The sequence below is a fragment of the Haliotis rubra genome, unplaced genomic scaffold, assembly GCF_003918875.1.
Source record: "Haliotis rubra isolate DU_JTF1 unplaced genomic scaffold, ASM391887v1 Scf67, whole genome shotgun sequence".
NCBI lineage: Eukaryota > Metazoa > Mollusca > Gastropoda > Lepetellida > Haliotidae > Haliotis > Haliotis rubra.
Genome location: NW_025767379.1, coordinates 1,306,290 through 1,328,217, shown reverse-complemented (window position 1 = coordinate 1,328,217; position 21,928 = coordinate 1,306,290). Strand labels below are relative to the sequence as shown.

The 21,928-nt window shown below is 45.3% G+C and overlaps 1 protein-coding gene across 2 annotated transcripts; it reads right to left on the bottom strand.

Annotated features, from left to right (window-relative positions):
- Nucleotides 1-739: 739 nt before the first annotated feature.
- Nucleotides 740-21,858, bottom strand: LOC124257689. Of its 2 annotated transcripts, XM_046691823.1 has the most exons (9): nt 21,781-21,858; nt 21,074-21,165; nt 20,528-20,599; nt 5,388-5,520; nt 4,956-5,053; nt 4,057-4,128; nt 1,652-1,778; nt 859-933; nt 740-823 (listed from the first exon to the last, which is right to left on the bottom strand). In XM_046691823.1, exons 1-8 carry the CDS (start codon nt 21,821-21,823, stop codon nt 905-907), a joined length of 666 nt encoding a protein of 221 aa, XP_046547779.1. In that variant the 5' UTR covers nt 21,824-21,858; the 3' UTR covers nt 740-823; nt 859-904. The 2 variants fall into 2 exon arrangements, with proteins under 2 accessions (XP_046547779.1, XP_046547778.1); XM_046691822.1 differs by having other exon boundaries at nt 740-933.
- Between the last annotated feature and the right edge of the window lie 70 nt (nt 21,859-21,928).

The window sequence follows — 21,928 nt, the reverse complement described above, 5'->3', positions numbered from 1 at the left end:
GATTCCGAATGTGTCATGTGGTTAAGAATCATTAGCAAACCGTGATGTTCGCGCGTACAAATATTTCATCGATTTTATGAATCGATGTGCAATGAAGTTGAAAGTTTCAAGAAGAAATATTCATGAATGGTTTCTATTTTCATGAAGACACCTAAGCCCTCATTTGAAGGCAGGATCTATTAACCTACATTTGGCGCGAAACACAGCGGTCCGATGACGGTAATTACTGTGGTTGATGGTCTACAGTAGCTGATCCGGGGATCCCGGTATAGAATAATGGTTCCCAGCGACTTTTGCTGTTTGAAAGATGAGATCAAATGGTTTGTACGACATCGGGTTCGGTGACGTTGTATGTTACCGTGTCCCATCTGAGTGGATGGAAGATCATGCTGGATGGAAACACTGGATTGTGTGGCTAAGATTCAGTTACATACATAGAGATTATTACACGAGCAAGTGTGTCATACGACTTATACGAAACGAGTGTGAAATTTCGGGCTCTCTCTCGGGCAATGCATACTTTGCACGAGTTTCGTATAAGTCATATTACACACTTGCTCGAGCTCGAGTGTAATAATTTCTTTATTATGTACATTTGTGCAGTATCACACGGTAAGCAAGTGTGACTGCCCTGTTCATTGACGTCAAGTGCAATTGTTTAATGACGTCACAGACGACGAAATCCAGAAAAATTGGTAGGCAAAAGTGATATGTGCACATGTGATATATTTGACACTGGTTATGTTTCACCATATGGATAAATAAATCTATTTAATCGTCTTCTACTACAAGCATACATTGCAGGACATCGTTACGTTGCACAACATTTCATAAAGGAGAGTGGTTTATTGAACACATTTCAGACATGGCAACCTCCGGTGGAGTGTCTTCTACTGACAGCCAACTATCGTCTCCCAGCCACAAATGCATTTGCTGAAGAAAACAAATACCTCATTAGACATGTGCGGGGGTAGACGTGATATGTCATGAAAGCATAAACAGAAGCGAATGGGTACCCGTAAGGATGGGAAAGTAATGTGAATACAATTGTTCTTGCGCCCCACAGGGAGTGAGAATGGTTTTACGCCATGCTTACACAATGCCATTTAGAAAGTGGTCAAATGTAACATGTTATATTTGGGATTACAATTTCTCAGTTAAGTACAAATTCTAATACTTTTGTTGGGTGGAGTCCCATCCGGGATTCGAACGGAGGAGGTCGCAGTGGCTGAACGGGTTAGGCGCCTGATTTGTGTGCTGGCGATTAGGTGCCTGACTCTGAAGGTGTGGGTTCGAATCCCGGATGGGACTCAACCAAACAAAAGTACTAGAATTTGAACTTTACTAAGAAAGTGTAATCCCAAATATAACGTGGTGTTACGCCGTTTTAAGCATCTTTTACACCATTACGATGGAAGGAACAATGGGCTTCACACATTGCGTCCTTGTTGGCAATCAACACATGCCTTCGGCATGACGAGCCATGGCTTATCCACAAGGATACCCCTGCCCACCCTCCCAACAGTAAATCATTGAGTCGATGATCTTGTTTAACACCACAGTATCCGCTATATGTCCTAGAGGCTGATAGCATGAGTAACATTGCATGCGGTCTGTTTACAGTTGTGTAGACGGCGCAGAACATACTCACTGATATTTTTACAGGGGGTGAGGTTGCAGTGGTCGCTGCTGCAGCATGCGTTACATAAGTGGTTGACGCCGGTGTCGCGACCTGTCTGTTGATTGTTCTTCAATGCAGAACTCAGGGCGTCACAAACCTGTAGAACAAGCAACACTCAAAACATCAACAGAGGCAAATACTTTCGCACAGTGGGTGGACATTAACTGTATACACATGGAGTACACTATATGCTGATGATGTACTGTACAGCGTACATTTTATGCAGATGTGATGGTAATTCCTCAAAATTCTCTTTCCGCATGTATACAATAAACACAACGCGAACCGTACAGTTTATGTAAAGTCGTGCAGTCGGGTTCGAGTGGGACAAGTGGAGTGTATGCAATCTGCAGTGTACAGTTTGTGGGTCGAGCATGTGGCTGTGCTATAAGATAGATAGAGAACTTGCGCCAGTATAGAAACGTACTGTTTGAGACCTGCAGGCAAGAGCCAGTGTTCTATCTAACTCGAACTTATGCATAACCCTAATATTAAGATTTAACGGTGAAGATTGAGTAAGTGAACATGGTTTACGCCACTTTTAGCAATATTCCAGCAACATCACGGCGGGGGACACCAGAAATGGTCTGCACACATTGGACCTATGTGGGGAATCGAACCCGGGTCTTCGGCGTGACGAGCAAATGTTTTAACCATTAAGCATACCCAAACCCCCTTTAACGGTAAATAGCCTTAATGTCTCGGAAATACGAATGTACTTTATTTCAAAAAGATATCAGACGAATCAAAAACTGGGTCATTTGCCAGATAATCTTTCAGTATGTTGACTATTTTTAGAGACGATAGCGCTGTGAACCACTAACATGCGCAGTTTGTGAGTTTGGCCAAGTGCATGACACTATACCATTGTGTATGTTTTAATATGTTTGTCTATTTCGTCTTTATAATTCACTGAACCAAAATGAACAAGAACGTTGTCTGTCTGTCTGTGTGTGTGTGTGTCTGTCTGTCTGCTTGTCTGTCTGTCTGCTTCTCTAGGTGTCTGTCTGTGTGTGTGTGTGTGTGTCTGTCTGTCTGTCTGCTTGTCTGTCTGTCCCTCTGTCTGTCTGTCTGTCTGAATTAGATGCAATAATGTCATGTATGGTGGAGTGGGGTTATATTTTACTAAACAGTGTCGAAGAAATAATATACATTGTCTATATTAGTGCACACCGTTATATTACATTAATCTGTGATATTTCATTACTATGTGATATTACATTACTATGTGATATTTCATTACTATGTGATATTACATTACTATGTGATATTTAGGCAGTTGACCAAAAGTAGCCATTTCTCCTCGTTGTGAGGCCGAACATGGTCACATGATCGCCTGCGCTCAAACTGTGATTTATCAAAACCAGATTAATGGATCATCTATGCACGTGCACTCACTATTCAGTTGGAAATCAAAATATGATCCTTTAACTACCCTTGAACGTAACACTCAAATGTCAATCATAATTATAATTATTGGATCAACAATGCAGTAAATGCTTGGTATAAATCAAAATATGATCATAGGCTTCAAAAAATCGCCTTTTGCTCTTTTTTTTATGGATTTGTATTTGTTTGGGTGTAAGTTTTATCAGAATCTTTAAAACGCGTTTCGTGGAAGATTTTAAGCAAAACTGGTGATCCGATCTTGACAATAGCACAGGTTATGTTTTGTACAGAGAATTCCAAAGCTGATTAAACCATGACAAAATAACGTTTTGAAATTGCAGATTATAAATTACGTAAATATTTAGTTAAATTTAGCGCTAGATTATTAAGGTTAACTTTTAATGAAGGACGATGGTGTAACACAAATCTGAGAACATGTCCTACGTGTTACGGAGGTGTAGAAGACGAATACCATTTTACTTTCATTTGTCCTAGATATGATTAGTTACGTCGTAGATAATGAAAAAGTGACTTCATAACGAATACGTATAACTTTAAGTAACTACTTATGACAAATAACGTACATAGTTTGAAAATGCTTAGCCTATATATAACGAAGATGTAAGCTATGATAATGATAATGTTAAATACCATATTATACTTTTATATTATCATATGATAACTTTATCTACTGTAACCATCGTAACCTGTATTGTATGTTCTGAGTATATGTATACATGTATGCGGATGGGCGTGTATACATTATATGTAAATTATAATGTATGTATGAAACTGTATGTATATATATGGGCCCGATAGCCTTTGTACGGAAATTATTATTGATTGATTAGGTCATCTATGTAAGTAATCATAACTCTTAAATGAAAAACAATATTCTTGGATCAAACATGAAATAAATCCAAATGTGATCATTGAACCATTCAAGCAAATAAAGCATAGGTCCGTCTTGCGACATGCCAACTTACCACTTTACGTTGACACCCAAGGTTGATACGGAACTCGCCATTGTCGTTCAAATATTCCTCACTAAAACAGACCTGAAAGTAAACATGTCTTCATAAACTTAACAATGTTGTTATGGATGATGATTTGGGATTTTACAGAATGGTCAGACATAGCACGTACTTCCGGTTAAGAGCTCATGTATCATTTTCATAAAATAATACCAGCGGTGTTTTTGTGGCGTTCGGGAATGAGTTTAGTTACACGCCAATTTGCACACCTTTCAGGTAATTCCAAGACTGTCCGTATTTCTGAAAGAACATGACCCAGATCAGCGCCGCATATCAGTTATTGCAACAAACGACCATGGTTTATGTGCTGGCAGGTTTGGGGTTTTTACCAGATTCCGACTCCTGATCACTGGTTCCTGACACAGCTAAGGGACGTAATTCTGCAGAGGTAAGTGAAGACTGATCTGCTGTGTAGTGGGACGACCACACGCGACACAACTAGGTGACGTTTACCATGAAGACCATCACTGTGAAGACCCCATCTGACTAACACCTAGTCTCTTAAATTGAGATATTTTGCAGAAAGAAAACAGTTCATAATAATAATAAATAAAATAATAATGGAGCTCTGAGACTTTCTTCATCTAGACTTACCACATAATCTAGACTTGCATAGGCTTTCTTGGATATGTTTGTCAGGGTCTGTGCGACAGACTAGGACCCCATTTAAAATGTATTGACCAAGTGACTTGACTCTCTCCAACACAACCAAGAGTTATATTCATAATGTTTATGAAAAGGTAACGCACCATACGTTGCACCTGTTGCACTCACACGCACACGCACACACACACACACACGCACACACACACACGTTCGTGATATTTGAATGTACAGTATATACAGTATACCTCGTCAGGCTCACAGGACTTCTCGAACTCACACTGAGTTGTTTTGGTCAGGTCGTCACACACGTAGCATCTTTTTTGCATTGTTGGTGGGGGAGTTGCTGAAACAGGCGTATAGTATATACTCAGCGGAAAATGTAAAGGAACCATTCATACGAAGATACCCAGAATCCCTATAAACATAGCCATGATACCAGATGTCTCGGGTGATGGACTCTGGAAGAGTTTTCCCCACATAGTGTGAAGACAATGTCTGTTCTCACCTGCCGTGGTATTGCTGGTACATTGCCAGCAGGTGCGTACACTCACTCAGGAAATATTAAGACACGTATGTTTCACACGCCGATATATTTAGTGCCACTGTTAGAAACACTGGCAATAAATACAGCATTTATATCTAGAATAGTTCAGCTGGTGTCACCGTGTGGGGCTTACAATCAGCGCAGATGTCCTTGTTGCAGTAGTCGGTGTCGCAGCACTTGGTACACAGGTGGATCAGACGTCGTTTGTCGCGGCTGACGGACGCAGTGAGAGCGCGTTTCCCGAACTGATTCAGAATTTGGCACACCTTTGAAAGAAAATTGATAAAAAATGCAAACAATACAATATAAAAAGTTTTCCAAATGTCATCAGACATATACATGTATATCCAATTACTACTACTGAGGTGCATGCAAAATTTGATGAAAATCGGTCGAATAGTTTCTGAAATATTGACTTTTAAGTGAACATGGGGTCGGTCGGGAAAAGGCAAAATGTCCAACGTATATAAGTCTTAATTAATCTAATGAAGTCATCGAGAGTGTTCCCAATGCCGTTTTGCTATAGCGTAACCATCTACTTGTTATATATTATCGAGGCGAGAGGTGTTTTTAGCTGAATGAAACGCAGGTCTCGGCAGTCATCAACTCGCTACCGTCTCGGGGGTTGCTTTGAGCGAGCGCCGTGGACGAGTATAAGTGTGTGTGTCTCTCGGCTCGGCTATGATGATGCACGCCCAGCTGACTAGCGAGGCTACAGATGTCTGAAAGTGAATGAAACGCATCTCCCGGCAGTTCCTCCCCGGGTCGTCGTCTCGGTAATACCGAGTGAGAGCTGTGGGCGAGTCGCAGTGTGTCGCTCGGCTGGCAACGTTATGTTGATTTCCACTAAATCATAGCCCATCTCCCGGCAGTTCCTCCGGGTCGACTCACTGCCGTCTCGGTAGCAATGAGCGAGCGCTGTGGGCGAGTCGCAGTGTGTGTGTCTCGGCTGGGCTATTTACCTACAGCTCCCTGAGATGGCTGGCTACGTTATGTTGATGTCCGTGAAACAGTTTATTGTGAATCTCCTATGATTTGTTTGGTTGTCGTAATGAAGGCTTGTCGGGCCTGTTGCTTCCCTTGTTCTATGAAATTGTTTTTCTTGTCTTCGCAGATGACCGCGTTTTTAAGAGACTTAGTTCGAAGTTCTTGTTTCATTCTGTGATATTTTGCGATTTCTGATAGCACCAAACGAAACTCTTCCTTGGAGATTTTAGAGTCGGTGAGCGCGGTGGAAATATGATCGTCTATCGTGTTTAACTTCGCTTCGGCTAGAATTCTTATTTCGTTGTGTTTCAATGCTTTACGTTGCAGTCTGCGAGATATGAACTAGAGGGTTAATCCCATCAACCCTGCCATTCCGGCTGTTATTTCGATGTCTAGCACCGCGGGTGCGGCCACAATGATGGATAATAACCCGATACCTGCTACGCCTAATCCCATGCTGACTGAAACCAGAGCGCTGTCAACACCGTCCACGGAACTGACGGCCCTGTGATATTTTTTCTGTAATGCCGACCGCGTATCGCGTTCACGTTCTAGTTGTTGTTTGATCTCGCATATCTGTCGCAAACGAAACCCGTCTACGGTTTCCAGTGTTTTTGCTACTTCATCCAGGACCGGGTACAGTCCCATTCTGTATATATACTCTTTTTTATAAAATGGTATTTAATTGGTCCTCAGTCAATGTTTGCTGAATATACTTTTAGCTCATGAGGTACAAGTTTTCGTATATATAAATGGTCTCGAGTTCAATAAAATCCTTTTGAAATATCATAATATACTCATGCCAATAATGGTTGTCACCCGTGAGTATATCTAGGTTTGCGGTGGGGTTTTTCCTGGTTGCATACAAATACGACAACGTTTTTGTTGATGGCGATCATGCCAGCGTATTTCTAACCCATGCAGAAGGTTTATATCTACTCCGGGGGCATCTCCAAGAAATACTTCGATAATAAGAGTAGAACCTTGTATCACACTGATCCACGAGTCAGGCACATAAGTATATTTTAGTAAAAATAACGCTGCTTTTTTCTCATTGGGGACTAACATGTTAGCCGTTTGATCTGGTAATGGCTCTACGCTCATCCACGTTCTTCTTCCAGGATCAAACCTCCCCAGCAGTATCCCGTTATTTTTAGCGAGACGCCACCATCATTATTATCCATGATAAGATAGGGGTAGGTCAGGACCAGGTTAATAATCCATTTTAACTGAGATTCGATGATGACTTCTCGTCGTTTGTACACGTTGTCTTGTAAGCGCATGGCATACAAGGTGTTTTCCTCGCCGGGCAGATCGAATCCCCTCATGTCTCCGAGATCGGCTAGCGTTACGTTGGGATGATGATGGTTCATCTCGTTTATATATAATGTATTACGAAATGGTTTTCAATTGGTTATCGGATAATTCCTCGGACGTGCACTTCAAACCCATGAGATGTATGTTGTTGAGTAGGAAAATTTCGGTGAGCGATATCGTGTCTTCCACGGTCACGGTGACTCCCTGCAGACTGGTGTAGGCGTTAACGTTCACCCGCACGTAAACAGAGCAAACTTGGTATTGTTGTTGTTTGGCCCAGCGGAGTTTGATCCCTTTCACGATTTTGACGACGTTACGCGGAGACGGCGGTTCGCCGAGGTAGACTTGGATGTACAGCGTGGATTCGCCAGCAGATTTTCCAGGACGTTTACCACGCTGTCGAATTCCGACACCATCTGCAATCCCACGTTTTGCGTCCCGGGTTTGCTCGACAGCATGTGGGCTACTCATTGCCTCAACGTGCTGACGATCATGCTGCGTCTTTGTGTAGGGACGTAAGCCACGAGCAGCGTTCCATTGTTCATGACTTTCGTCAGGTAGTGATCTTTGTTGTCCGTGAAAACGTGGGGAGAGTCGAGCGTGATGTTGAGATTCCAGTCGATTTGGGATGGCACTAATACCCATTTGTTGTCGTCGTTGAAGATGAGAGTGTACTGCATGTTTCTGGAGACGGCCGTGATCTCGACGTTGTCCAGGTGGAACAGCCTGCCGTGGAAGGCTGGTGTTATTGTCCATTCGTCCTCGTCGTTGCGGATCAGGTTGTATCGCATATTCTTGACCGCTCCTTCGGTATCAACGTAATTGCCTAGGTCGTTGCCACCACCACCAGCGGCAGTAGAGGGCGGCAGTTCGATGCATTTGTAAATGCTGTTTTTCAGTTGCAAGGCGTAGGGTACAGTCAACTCCACGCTTGTCCCCGAGGTCGGAGATCGCTATGTTGGCGCATTTTTCTAATGCGTGTTCCTGGACCATGAGACTCTGTCATTGCCGTATGTGCAGCGTCGCGCTGAGATATCCTATACTTACGGGATTGTGTTTAACGTCTAAAACCGATATTTTCAATTCCGTGATGTTGCCTCGGATTAATTTCGTTGTACTGCCGCGACAAAAACGATTCAGTTCAAGCGAGTTGTACTTTTCCGTTTTCACCGCCACGGCTCTCAGCAGTGTGGAAGGTCGTTCGCCCTTGAGTCGTTGTCGGTCGTTGACTAAGTATTGTGGTCGATGCAAAGGATGGTTTACATTTCATGGTTCAGTTCATCGACGCGTTTCCAAAATTACCACGGGTTTTGGCCATGAATGTGAAAAACGGTACACGCTTGGTTCCTTCCACAGAACCCGATACAGTTCTGCGAGAATCAATTCAAATCACCGCGGTGGTGCGCGGACGACCTGGTGCAGCGCGGAGGCGTTGAACTATACACTCGTCGAGTGGATGCTTTCGAGTCGGCCAGTGGCCTCCGCTTCACGCAGCTCACAAGAAATCAGATGTATCCTGAAAAGAAATCAGCGCCCGGTGATTCCGCAGGACAAGGCGTGGAATGCCGTTATCAATCCATACGATCGACGTGCGTAACGAACGCGTTTGGTGCAATTGTCGAATCCGATCCGCGAGACGGCCGATTATGCCTGTCGGGTCCTAACCATCGGGTTAAGACTCCCATCGCTCTCACAACATGTATCTCATGGAAGTCAGCAAACAGGAGGTGAAAGATTAGGGTTACTAAGTTGTATCATTAAGGCAGAATCCATCTAACGAGTGGAACGACGGTTACATGGCTTTCGACGACAGCAAGCGATTACCGCTGTTTGAGGTTGGAGCAGGGACCTGGCGGACGGTTGGAAAATGTTCATGCTGGACACCCCGGTGAAAGGGTTTACTCATGTCGTGTCAGATTAAATGATCAGATTTGAACGCATGTGTGGGTCGAACGTACGACGCAAATGCTCCAGCATCGTCAGATGCAGAGACAGCTTTCGACGCATCGCAGAAATACAGTTCATGGCTAACGCCGAGGATGCCATTGCTAGACCGTTAGATCGATCGACCGAGTGCCATCGAACACTATCAAACGCACTAGAATACGCCGGTCGAAAGTCGACTCACACGTCTCGCTCGAGACTGTACATGGCCCCAGCATCATGCGATGAGGGTGAACAGAGTGGTGGGCTACAACAATGAAATCGGGCAATCACGCACCGCTGATCAAAAGTTGGGTTTGAACCAGATCGCCAATAACGCGAAGTCGAGTCGTGTCGCAGTACCTAAACGGGCATCATGGCACCGACACCGAAGTAGAAGTAGCAACTACCACAACGCCAACAACAGCAACAGCTGCCCCCGCATGTGCAGGCAAACAATCAGCGGCATGTGTCGATCGCAAAACGGAGCTGGTGGTCGGCGGAATCTCGTTGTACCGTGCCCTCATTGCATTAAAAATTCCTTAACCGCGATGTACACCACACCTCGCCATGGTGGCCACGAAAAGCCCACAGGTTTTGACCAAGACATTACGACCGTTTTGACAAAGAAGCCTAACAACCAGGGAAAACGATAAGCTGCCTAAGATGCCAGGCAGCTAGCTTTACAGCTTTGCCGGGCCAGTTTAGCCAGGGCTTCGCTGGCTAGATTTCAAATGAAGTTTTATCCAGCCTCTGAAGTCGTCGCTCGATGATGATGGGTTTGTCGGTAAGTTGTTGGTGATGTACCAACAGCACCCGCCAGCTTATAATGACCACAGGGTCGATATGATGAAGCCCAAAGCCGTGAGAATGCTGGCGATTGCCATTCCTTGTGTTCCAACAGAATTCGGATCCCCACAGCCAACGTAATGTCCTCATTCAAGACTCAGTCGAGTGGTTTCACGACGCTGTTCATTTATGCGATCGGAGGGCTTTTATATTGGAGGAAGCGGCATCCAATCTGGCCCTCTTCTCTCGTCTTCCAGGCTCGCTGCAATTTTCTCGATGATGTTTTTTCGAGGGTTTCGCTATTGTCCACTTCCATCCTGAGTTTCTTTGGCATGAGCGATGTGCTCATCGATTTCTTATTCAGCTCTACCTTATGTTGTTCACGAAGTTCTCCTCACAAGACGCTTTCGTCGCGTTTCATCTAGATCCCCTTACTTCTAAGAGGTAATTCAAAACCGGGCAAGGGTTCATTCGATAATACGTGACCAATATGTTTTCGATTTCAGCATTTTGGTCTTTGCGGGTTAGTATTTCTCTTCGGATCAGCAGCCTTAGCATCACCGAAGTTCGGTTCTTATTTCGATGTCACAAGCACGCGGAGTGCGGCCACAATGATGGATAATAACCCGATACCCGCTACGCCTAATCCCATGCTGACTGAAACCAGAGCGCTGTCAACACCGTCCCACGGAACTGACGGCCCTGTGATATTTTTTCTGTAATGCCGACCGCGTATAGCGTTCACGTTCTAGTTGTTGTTTGATCTCGCATATCTGTCGCAAACGAAACCCGTCTACGGTTTCCAGTGTTTTTGCTACTTCATCCAGGACCGGGTACAGTCCCATTCTGTATATATACTCTTTTTTATAAAATGGTATTTAATTGGTCCTCAGTCAATGTTTGCTGAATATACTTTTAGCTCATGAGGTACAAGTTTTCGTATATATAAATGGTCTCGAGTTCAATAAAATCCTTTTTGAAATATCATAATATACTCCATGCCAATAATGGTTTGTTTTGCGGTGGGGTTCTTCCTGGTTGTATACAAATACGACAACGTTTTTGTTGATGGCGATCATGCCAGCATATTCTTAACACATGCAGAAGGTTTATATCTACTCCGGGGGCATCTCCAAGAAATACTTCGATAAAAAGAGTAGAACATTGTATCATACTGATCCACAAGTCTGGCACATCAGTATATGATAGTAAAAATAACGCTGCTCTGTTTTCATTGGGGACTAACATGTTAGCCGTTTGATCTGGTAATGGCGCTACGCTCATCCACGTTCTTCTTTCAGGATCAAACCTCCCCAGCAGTATCCGTTATTTTTTAGCGAGACGCCATCATCATTATTATCCATGATAAGATAGGGGTAGGTCAGGACCAGGTTAATAATCCAGTTCAACTGAGATTCGATGATGACTTCTCGTCGTTTGTACACGTTATCTTGTAAGCGCATGGCGTACAAGGCGTTATCATCGCTGGGCAGATCGAATCTCCGCGTGTCCCCGAGATCAGGTAGCATGACGTTGGGATGATGATGGTTCATCTCGTTTATATATAATGTATTACGAAATGGTTTTCAATTGGTTATCGGATAATTCCTCGGACGTGCACTTTAAACCCATGAGATGTATGTTGTCGAGTATGAAAATTTTGGCGAGCGATATCGTGTCTTCCACGGTCACGGTGACTACCTGCATACTGGTGTAGGCATTAACGTTCACCCACACGTAAACAGAGAAAATTTGGTATTGTTGTTGTTTGGCCCAGCGGAATTTGATCCATTTCACAATTTCACGAGGTAGACTTGGATGTACAGCGTGGATTTCGCCTGCAGATTTTCGAGGACGTTTACCACGCTGTCAAATTCCGACACCATCTGCAATCCCACGTTTTGCGTCCCAGGTTTGCTCGACAGCATGTGGGCTACTCTTTGCCTCAACGTGCTGACGATCATGCTGCATCTTTGCGTAGGGACGTAAGCCACGAGAAGCGTTCCGTTGTTCACGACTTTCATCAGGTATTGATCTTTGTTGTTCGTGAATACGTGGGGAGAGTCGAGCGTTCGAGATTCCAGTCGATTTGGGATGGCACTAATACCCATTTGTTGTCGTCGTTCAAGATGAGAGTGTACTGCCTGTTTCTGGAGACAGCTGTGGTCTCGACGTCGTCCAGGTGGAACAGCCTGCCGCGGAAGGCTGGGGTTATCGTCCATTCATTCTCGTTGCTGCGGATCAGGTCGTATTGCGTGTTGTTGACCGCTCCTTATGTATTGACGAAATCGCCTAGATCGTTGTTCTTACCACCAGCGGCAGTAGAGGGTGGCAGTTCGACGCATTTGTAAATGCTGTTTTTCAGTTGCAAGGCATACAGTTTGCCGTCGACTCCGGGTTCGTCGAATCCGTGCATGTCCCCGAAGTCGGAGATCGCTATGTTGGCGCATTTTCTAACGCGTGTTCCTGGACCTTGAGACTCCATCATTGTCGTATGTGAAGCGTCGCGCTGAGATATCCCATACTTACGGGATTGTGTTTAACGTCTAAAACTGATATTTTCAATTCCGTGATGTTGCCTCGGATTAATTTCTTGTAAGTTGCAGCAGTTGAATGAACTCGACGCGTCACGTACATATTGAAAAGTTTATATGTATACTAAAATATAACAATTCAATATGTACAAACCGGGAGTGTTTTATTCTAAAATTGATAATATAAGTGCTACCTATATCACGCAACTGAGCATTGTGGTCGATGCAAGTTTTCGGTCATGATTGTGAAAACGGTACACACTTGGTTCCACAACCTGATGCAGTTCTTGAAAAATCAATTCACGCTTTCCACCGCGATAGTGGTTTTGCGAATCAATTTAACCGGTGCGGCGTGACGACATTCAACGACATTTGTCGTCGTGATGCGCTGAGTCAGTCTGTATTCTTGTTTCACGTTTACTACCAGATCAGACGTATCCTGAAAGAAATCAGCTTCCCGATCCTGCAGGACAAGGTGTGGAAGGCCATAAACAATCCATACGATCGACGTGCGTACGAACCCGTAGGCGGGGAATTCGAACTAGGTCCAAAGACGGTCGATTGGCGTTTGCCCGGGTCCGAACCACGGTTTGGGCATTCCCATCGTTCACAACATGTATCTCGCGGAAGCCAGCAAACAACTGGTGAAAGATTGGGCTTACAAGTCGTATCATTACGTCACGACAAACGAGTGGATCGACGATTACATAGCTTTCGACGACAGCAAGGATTACCGCGTTTGGAGGTTTGAGCAGGGACCCGCGGACGATTGGAAAATGTTCATGCTGGACACTTCAAAAGGGTTTACTCATGTCGGAGTCGATTCCAGACGCAAACGCGTTCCGGGCATCGTGGGTCGTGAAGGGACGGCTTACGATGCGCAGAAACAGTTCATGGCTAACGTCGAGGATGCCATTGCTAGATGGTCGATGTGCCGAGTGCCATTGAACACTATCAAAACGCGCTAAAATACGCCCGGTCGAAAGTCGACTAGGTGTCCGGCGCGAGACTGTACATGGCTCCGAGCGACATGCAACCGAAGGTGAACAGAATGGTGGGCTACAACAATGAAATCGTCATCGCGACCGCTGATCAAAAGTTGGGTTTGAACCAGGAAGTCAATAACGTGAGTCGAGTCGTGTCGCAGTACGAAATGGCAACGACACCGGGAGAAGTAGCACCACCATGCCAACAACAGCAGCAGCTGCCCCCGCACATACAGGCAAACAATCAGCGGCACGTCGATTGCAAAACGGCGCTGGTGGTCGGCCGGATCGCTGCTGGTTGGACTGTGCCTCATTTGGTTAAAAATTCCTTAGCTGCGACGTACACTAGACCCGCCACGGCGAAGACGAAAGCCCACAGGTGTTGACCGAGCCACGTGACCATTTTCGACAAGAAGCCTAACAACCAGGAAACGATGCTGTCCAAGATGCCAGGCAGCGCTTCGGCGGCTTTGCCGGCCAGTTTAACCAGGGCTTCGCAGAGAGATTTCAAATGTTTTTTATCCAGTCTCTGACGCCTGATGATGATGGGCTTGTTTGTGTTGGTGGTGTATCACCAACGCCTGTCAGCGATACGACCAGGGTTGATATGATGAAGCCCAAAGCTGTGAGAACACTGGTGATGGTTATTCCTTGTTTCCGGAACAGAATTCGGATCCTGTCAGCCAACGTGGTGTCCTCGTTCAAGACTCAGTCGATGGTTTTGCACACGCAGCTGATCTGCGATCGGAGGGCTTCCCTGTTGGAGGAAGCGGCTTACAATCTGGTGCGTCTCTCGTCTTCCAAGTCGCGCATTCTTTTCTCGATGATGTTTTTCATGGCTTCTTCATCCACGATCCTGAGTTTTCTTTTCTCGCAAGGGATGTGCTTGTCGATTTCACTCAGTCTACCCATGTTGTTCACGAGTTCTCTGCTCACGTTTTTCATGGTTTCGTGTAGACCTCGAAGTTCCCTAAGAGGAAATTTGAAACCGGTCAGGGGATTGTTCGAGTACGTGACCAATATTATTTCGATTTCGTCTGACGCTTCTTTGGCGCGCTGGGGCATTTCTCTCGGATCGGCAGCGCCGGCACCACCGAGTTCGGTCCTTACGTTTTGCAGATCTCGGACGACCTACGGCGGAAGTTGTTTGGGTCGTGCGCCGCCATAATCTTGCAGGTTTAGTTCGTCGCAGATCAGTTGACTACTGCCACGGCAACTGGATAGCGTAGACAAGGCGAGCCGTTTTTTTCGTGTGTTTGTTCATGAGATCGACCTCCAGATGAGCTTTCAATCGCAGCGTCCCTTCTTTGTCGATTTTGAACTTCGGATAGTCGCGACCGAATGGTTCGAGTTAATTTTTATCACGCTTTAAAGCATCGTAATAATCGTCCACGGTCTGCTTTAAAAGCTCGTTGCCCACAGTGTCGCCCATGAACGAGGTGTCCATGGCTGCTGCATCATTGTCATTCAGCTGGTGTGCGTCGAAATCGTCCATGGGAATATTTCTTTTATTTTTAAACTTATAATATACATGGTTTCAATATAAACAATGTTTCAATACGGACGAAAGTTAGATCCTTTCTGAAGATCAAGAGAACCCCTCGGTGTCAAAGCCGTGTGTCAGTCGGTGACGATCACCAACAATCCGAGCACGCTCGATCAAAACCAAATGCTGCTGGTTCGATTCCCCAACCTGGGCGCAAACGACGTCATCGTCCCCGGCACGACTCGACTGGCTTTTCAGATCACGTTTGGAGTCGACCGACGAAACGCATGATCGTGAACAACCTGGGTCGTTCCATCGTCAAGAAAACCACCATCAAAATCAGCAGGAACGAGGTGCTGAGCATCGACGACAGAGACTTGTTTTACTGTTACGCGGACCTCTGGAGAACCTCGAATGAATGAGATGATCAAGGACTTTGTCGGAATAACGACGTATTGAACGAAATCCGTTTGGAGTACGGTTTCACGCAAGACCAGGTCGGCAATATAACGGCAGGAGACAAAGCCATCGCCGAGGCGAACGTGAATCGGTTTTGCATACCGCTCGACTTCGAGCTGCTCGAGGGGCACATGCCGTTTTACCAGGCCGCGCTGGGTGACAGGCTGGAATCTCGATCGATGAAAGGCATCTTGATCATTCCGTGGCGGAATACGAGCTGTTTCGAAGAAACAGTGAACTCACTTTGAATCCCGAGATCACGAAAGTGGAACACAAAATCGATCCTGGAATTCGTCTGCAGGACTGTTTGCGTGCTTACCATGACAAACTGAAAGGAGAATCGATGCTGTTCATCCTGGACGACTGCAGCGCCAACAAGGAGATGGTTAAAAAAAGAGACGTGCTGTCGTACCTGGCCTTCTCTGGCCGACACACGAATCACAGCGATTTGGTTTTGATGCAGAAATTCAACTCGGTCCTGAAAGATATACGGGAACAGACGCGATGGGTCAAATTCTAGCATAACTCAAGCAAAAACGATGTTCGAAACTATCGTTGTGTGCAACTTGACTTTCATCTCGCTGGGTTTCGTGTGCATTGCATTTTATTTTATTAGACTTAAAAATCGCTTGTTACATTATAAGATGGAGTGCGACGAACTGCTCAAACAAATGTTGGATGACGATGATAATAATAATAAAAACGACAAGTGAGAGAGACTGGTGGCGCTCGCAGGCAGCGGCAAAATCAAACAATACTTGGGTGGTGGGGGCAACCAATAAAATTCACAGAATGCCAGCTGAAGAAATCGACAAGCTGTACGCGAGATACGAAGCCAGACTTGGCGAAATGACGAAACCATAGGGTCTGTCATAACGCAAGTCTACGCCAGTGTAGCGTCGTACTTCCTTCCCATTCCACCGGAACGTCAACTTTACCTGTAGGAAGATCTTGAGAAAGATCCGTTCATCTACCACGCTTTGTGTGCCGTCAGCTGCGTGCTGTACCACAGATATGGCATGTTTTTAGCTCCGATGACTGCGGCGATCATCACGGCAAAGCATTGTCAATTTAAAGAAGGGGAAAAATAACAATGATAATATTATACAACATGGATGCGCAACAGGAGGAAGCAACGACGAAACCATACGAGTCACCACCACCAAGAATCCTAAAAAAGTCGCCGCTGGTAGAAAAGGTGGTTTAGCCAAGCACCAGAAAAATAATAATACTCCATGGATTGTTGCCGCCGTGGCAGCAACTGGATTAAGCGTGGTCGTCGTCGTTATGCTGCTATATAATAATAACAAGCAACCACCACCACCAACACAACAGCAGCAGACGACGCAATCACAATTAGAAATACATCCGCATGTTATGTATATTCAATATATATTTTATATATACACACACGCCGTCTGAAGGAAAAACATTCGTCAACGATGCATATCACGCCGCCGTAGTCGCCGGACTAACCATAGGTTACGCTCGCTTAACGAAAATGGTTCTCAAACAGCCTACGATCAAACTCGATTTCAACGTGCAGGACATGGGCATGCTCGTCATGGAACGTTCAAGAACTTCGATGACGCCATGCGAGAATACTACCTGCTCACCAGCAAACGACTCGAACCTCTCAGACACGAACCCACCCACCCTCTCACAGTTTTACACGCCTTCCCCGGAACAGAAAGACCGGGAACTGATTTTCATGGTGCTGGGTCTAGCAGCGACCGTGTTGATCGCCAAACAATTAGACTAATATATATTTATGTGTATATATAAAGATGAGAAGACGTGCACCGTATAACTGCAAGTACGTGCTGCTAGGAAAAACCGAACCTGCGGCAAGAAATGCACCACCGAATATTGCGGGATACACATGATCTCCATACGAAAGGGTTTCGTGAGAAATGTGCGGTGTGGGTGTGAAATGCCATTATCGTCGTTGCAAAGCCCACAGAGCGGACGTGGTACGAGGTCATCTCATCTACTTGATGAAAAGAGACTATCTCAACAAACGCAACCGACTGCTCAGAATAAAAATCTAACATGCATCACAAAAATCGCTTCTTTCTTTTAAAGTCGGTTGAAAGTTTTACTCTAACATTTAACAGCGAGACATACTTCGCACAGCAACAAACTACTAGAGATTTTGACTTGCAGCCGAACATAGCGATGAAGATCCTATTCAAGATTTGACTTCACACCTGACTATAGCGAACAACCTATTAGAGATTTGACTTCGCATCTGAATATAATTATTTTTCATTTAGAATTTTTCTTTCACACATTGATATAGCAACGATGATTGCTCGGCATGAAAGATGAACAACAACCAAAACAGCTCAAACTCCGAGCGAAGAAGCGTGGGCTAAGAGATTATTCGCGCATGAGGAAAGCCGAGCTCGTCGAACTGCTGGAGGAACACAAACCCATCGAACTATGGTTCGTGCGGACGAAGCACGCCGTAGGTAAGTATATGAGAGGCTGGAGGCTGGACTTTGACAAAAACATGGACGTCGATGACATCAAATGCCTGATAGCCGACAAAGTCGGCGAGGAACTGAACGATCTGGGAAGCCTCAAATTTCAACTCATGGTGAGAATGTCGCTGGACAAACAGCAGACAGACAGCACCACCGAACACGTCCAGCCTTACTTCAGAGGCAAGCAAGAAGTCGCGACTCAGCCCGAGTCCGTCGACGCAACCATCAACACCTCGTTTGCAAAAATTCGAGAATCCCTGGAACGCTACACGCACATGGGCTCGGGCTGGGTCGTCGACACGATGGACACGGTCTACTTGGACGTAGCGAACTACGTGCCGTTCAAAGGAAGGTCGTACCTAGACTTGCCACCATACTACAAGAAAGAGCAAGCCATGGTCAATGTCAAAAACAAAGGCGATGATTGCATGAGGGTTGCGTTCTGATCTACGAAGTTTCCGTTCAAAGCACATTCAGACAGACTTTCCAGCTATCCCGAAGATGATGGGATCAACTGGGACGGCATAAACGAACCCACACCCCATCTCCCAGGTCACCAAAATCGAAATACAGAACGACGACATAGTCATCAATATCTTTGGACACGAAGGGAATAAAACGATCGTGCACAGGATCAGCTCCCTCACAAATGAACACCGCAAGACAATCAATATATTCATGTTCAAGCAAGGCGACAAGTATCACTACACGTTGATAAAATATTTCAACAGACTGTTGTACGATCAATCGAAGCTAAAGGAAAAGAAAGGTGCCTGCACGGCTTCACGTGAGCCGACCTGCTGGAATCCCATCGGGAGGATTGCCGAGGCGTGGGGGAGAAGGCCATCCGAATAGACATGCCCGACGAAAAGAAAAACACGCTGAAATTCTTCAACCACAAACATCAAATGCCCGTGCCCTACGTCATCTACGCCGACTTCAAAGCCCTCATCTAAACCGTCGACACTGTCGCGACGTTGTCCCCGCAAAAAAAGTTTCATGCATAAAACACAAGAACACAAAGCCTGCGGGTTCGGTTACATGGTCGTTCGATCCGATGGATGTGGTGGATGCCATCAACAACGAAGTCACCAGACTCGTGGGCAAGAGACCCGTCGAAGCCATGAAAATGAAATCTGTCGAATCTTCGACGGCAGCAGCACGTCGCGATAAAACAGAGAAAACATTACCGGACCGGGTCAGCATTAGGTACTTGTACCACGCGGGAGAATATGAGGGAGACAGCAGAAAACGCGCCACCGATCCGATATGGTCCATGAAAACGTACAACGTAGACCTTGTCGACATCAAAGACGGCGAACCGAACTTGTACTACTTGAAAGACGGACCGCCGAGAGCATTCGTCAGAGAGGAGTTGATGATCGTACGTCATGATACAGTCCCTTACACATCACCCACCGTGTGATGATAGTTTCTCGTCATGATTTTTTATCAGTCTTGCATGCCTATTTTTCTGCTAAATGTAGCCAGCCAGCCACCCGTAGACCAAGCCGAGAGAGACACACGCACACGCAGTGCGACTCGTCCGCCCACAGCGCTCGGTGGAGCAACCATCCCCGAAGCGACCCGGGCCGTTTTCCCGACCGACCCCATGTTCACTTAAAAGACAATATTTCAGAAACTATTCGACTGATTTTCATCAAATTTTGCACGCACCTCAGTAGTAGTATACACAATGGGGCTACGGGATTAAATTGAGCCCTTGGTGGGGACCTGGTCCCGTAGCCCCATTGTGTATACTACTTGCTCACTCCCAGAACTCTTGGTAAAACACAACTAAGGAGCGAGTATGGTTTTACGCTACTTTCGGCAATATTCCAGCAATATCACGGCAGAGGACACCAGAAATGGGCTTCACACATTGTACTCATGTGGGGGATCGAAAACGGGGCTTCGGCGTGACGAGTGAACGCTTTAACTACTAGGCTACCCCATCGCCCCACACCTGAGGACCATGGCGGAATAATTGTTCTCATTTGGGTCATGATGATCAATAATATTTGCAGCTTCAAACACATGCATGCCACGGTAACGACTTGAGGGCTCGTGACAGTTCCAGCGGTTCACAGACATATGAATAAATCCTACAATGGACTCTTTGGATATTTGATATGGTTACAGACATGGTTTTGTGGCTTAAATTTATCGTTACTCAGCCATGAAGTTGTTTTGATAAGACTGTAGGCAGAATGAACTGTAGGCAGATGTAGGCACATTGGGAACATCCCACGGTTGTCACGTGACCTCTGTTACATAGATGTAATGTATAACACAGCTCTCACCCTCCCAGGTCGGCAGCCAAGGTTAAAAAACGTATGACCTTCTTCGCTGATGTACTTGTCAGTTATACATTGCTGAAATAAAATAAATACAAGTTTTATTTTTAAAAAGTTATTCTCTTCATGGTGGTCACTCTAAATGTCACCAATACTTTTTGCTTTCATCATGCGAGGTTATATGAACTCATTTAGAATCATTTCTATGTGAATCATTATGTTATGGTATCTTATATATATACTTTCAAGCTTCTCAAATATAAGCTTTGGCATGTACACAGGGTTAAGTTGCCATTGACATCATGCGTGTTACAGACACATTCTGGATGAGAGTGCGTGTGTAAGCATGGTTATACGCCGCTTTAAAGAATGTTCCAGCAATATCACGGCGGGGGACACCAGGAGTGGGCTTCACACACTGTACCCATGTGGGAATCGAACCCGGTGATTTGGCGTGACGAGCGAACGCTTTAACCAGTAGGCTTCGGACGATGACTGAAGGGATGGTTTAGGTTACTACGCTTTATCTGAATGTCGAAGTCCTTAACTCACCTCTCCAGCACTACACGTGGCCACGTTCTCACAGTCCTGAGGTCGTTCACGTTCATTACAGCTGTAGCAATGACGTTGGCCACTGACGCATACTGTCGCGGACGCCGAAACAAAGGTGTGTGAGTTTATTGTTGTTTACAACGCCGCACTCTTGCATAAACACAGATGTGACATATGTTTGAAGTGTTATTGTGCTGTCACTTATCAACACTTTAATTCCTTTTTCAACGTCACACTGGATTTAATGAACATTTGTGTCAAAACAACATTGTAGACGGTATGTCGGTTTACATCAGATATACAGTGTACCAGTTTCACATCGGTGTGTTGGCTAAATGTAAGGGTAAAGCGAAAAGACTGTATATGTTTCAGGCGCTGCCACTTGAAACTGCAGTCAGCTCTATTCCAGCTCTTTAAATAATGAATCAGATAATCGTGATTGATAGGGGCACAGATACACGTCATCAACCGATCAGCTGGAAGGCACCCGTTACAGCCCATAATAAGGAATCAGGACCATTTCAACGCTGGAACTCCAAACACTCTTGCCACATGATTCACATTAATTACAAATAAAACATCACAACCGATAAACATGTTGGATATTACTCCTCAAGGGTAGAAGTGATACTGAAGACCTATGAATGCTATTCCTGAAGTTTAAGACTAAAATGAACAGCGATTGATCATATATATCTGATACTCACTCGTCAGCACTGAGATGACAATATAAGCTGCAAGGCGGGCCATGTTGGTTGATCCTGCGTCGTGATGAGTATGTCTGACACCTGAGTCACCCGGGTTTCCCCAAATATTCAGCATTTCTGGTGTTCACGGCTGGGACTGTTAAACCAA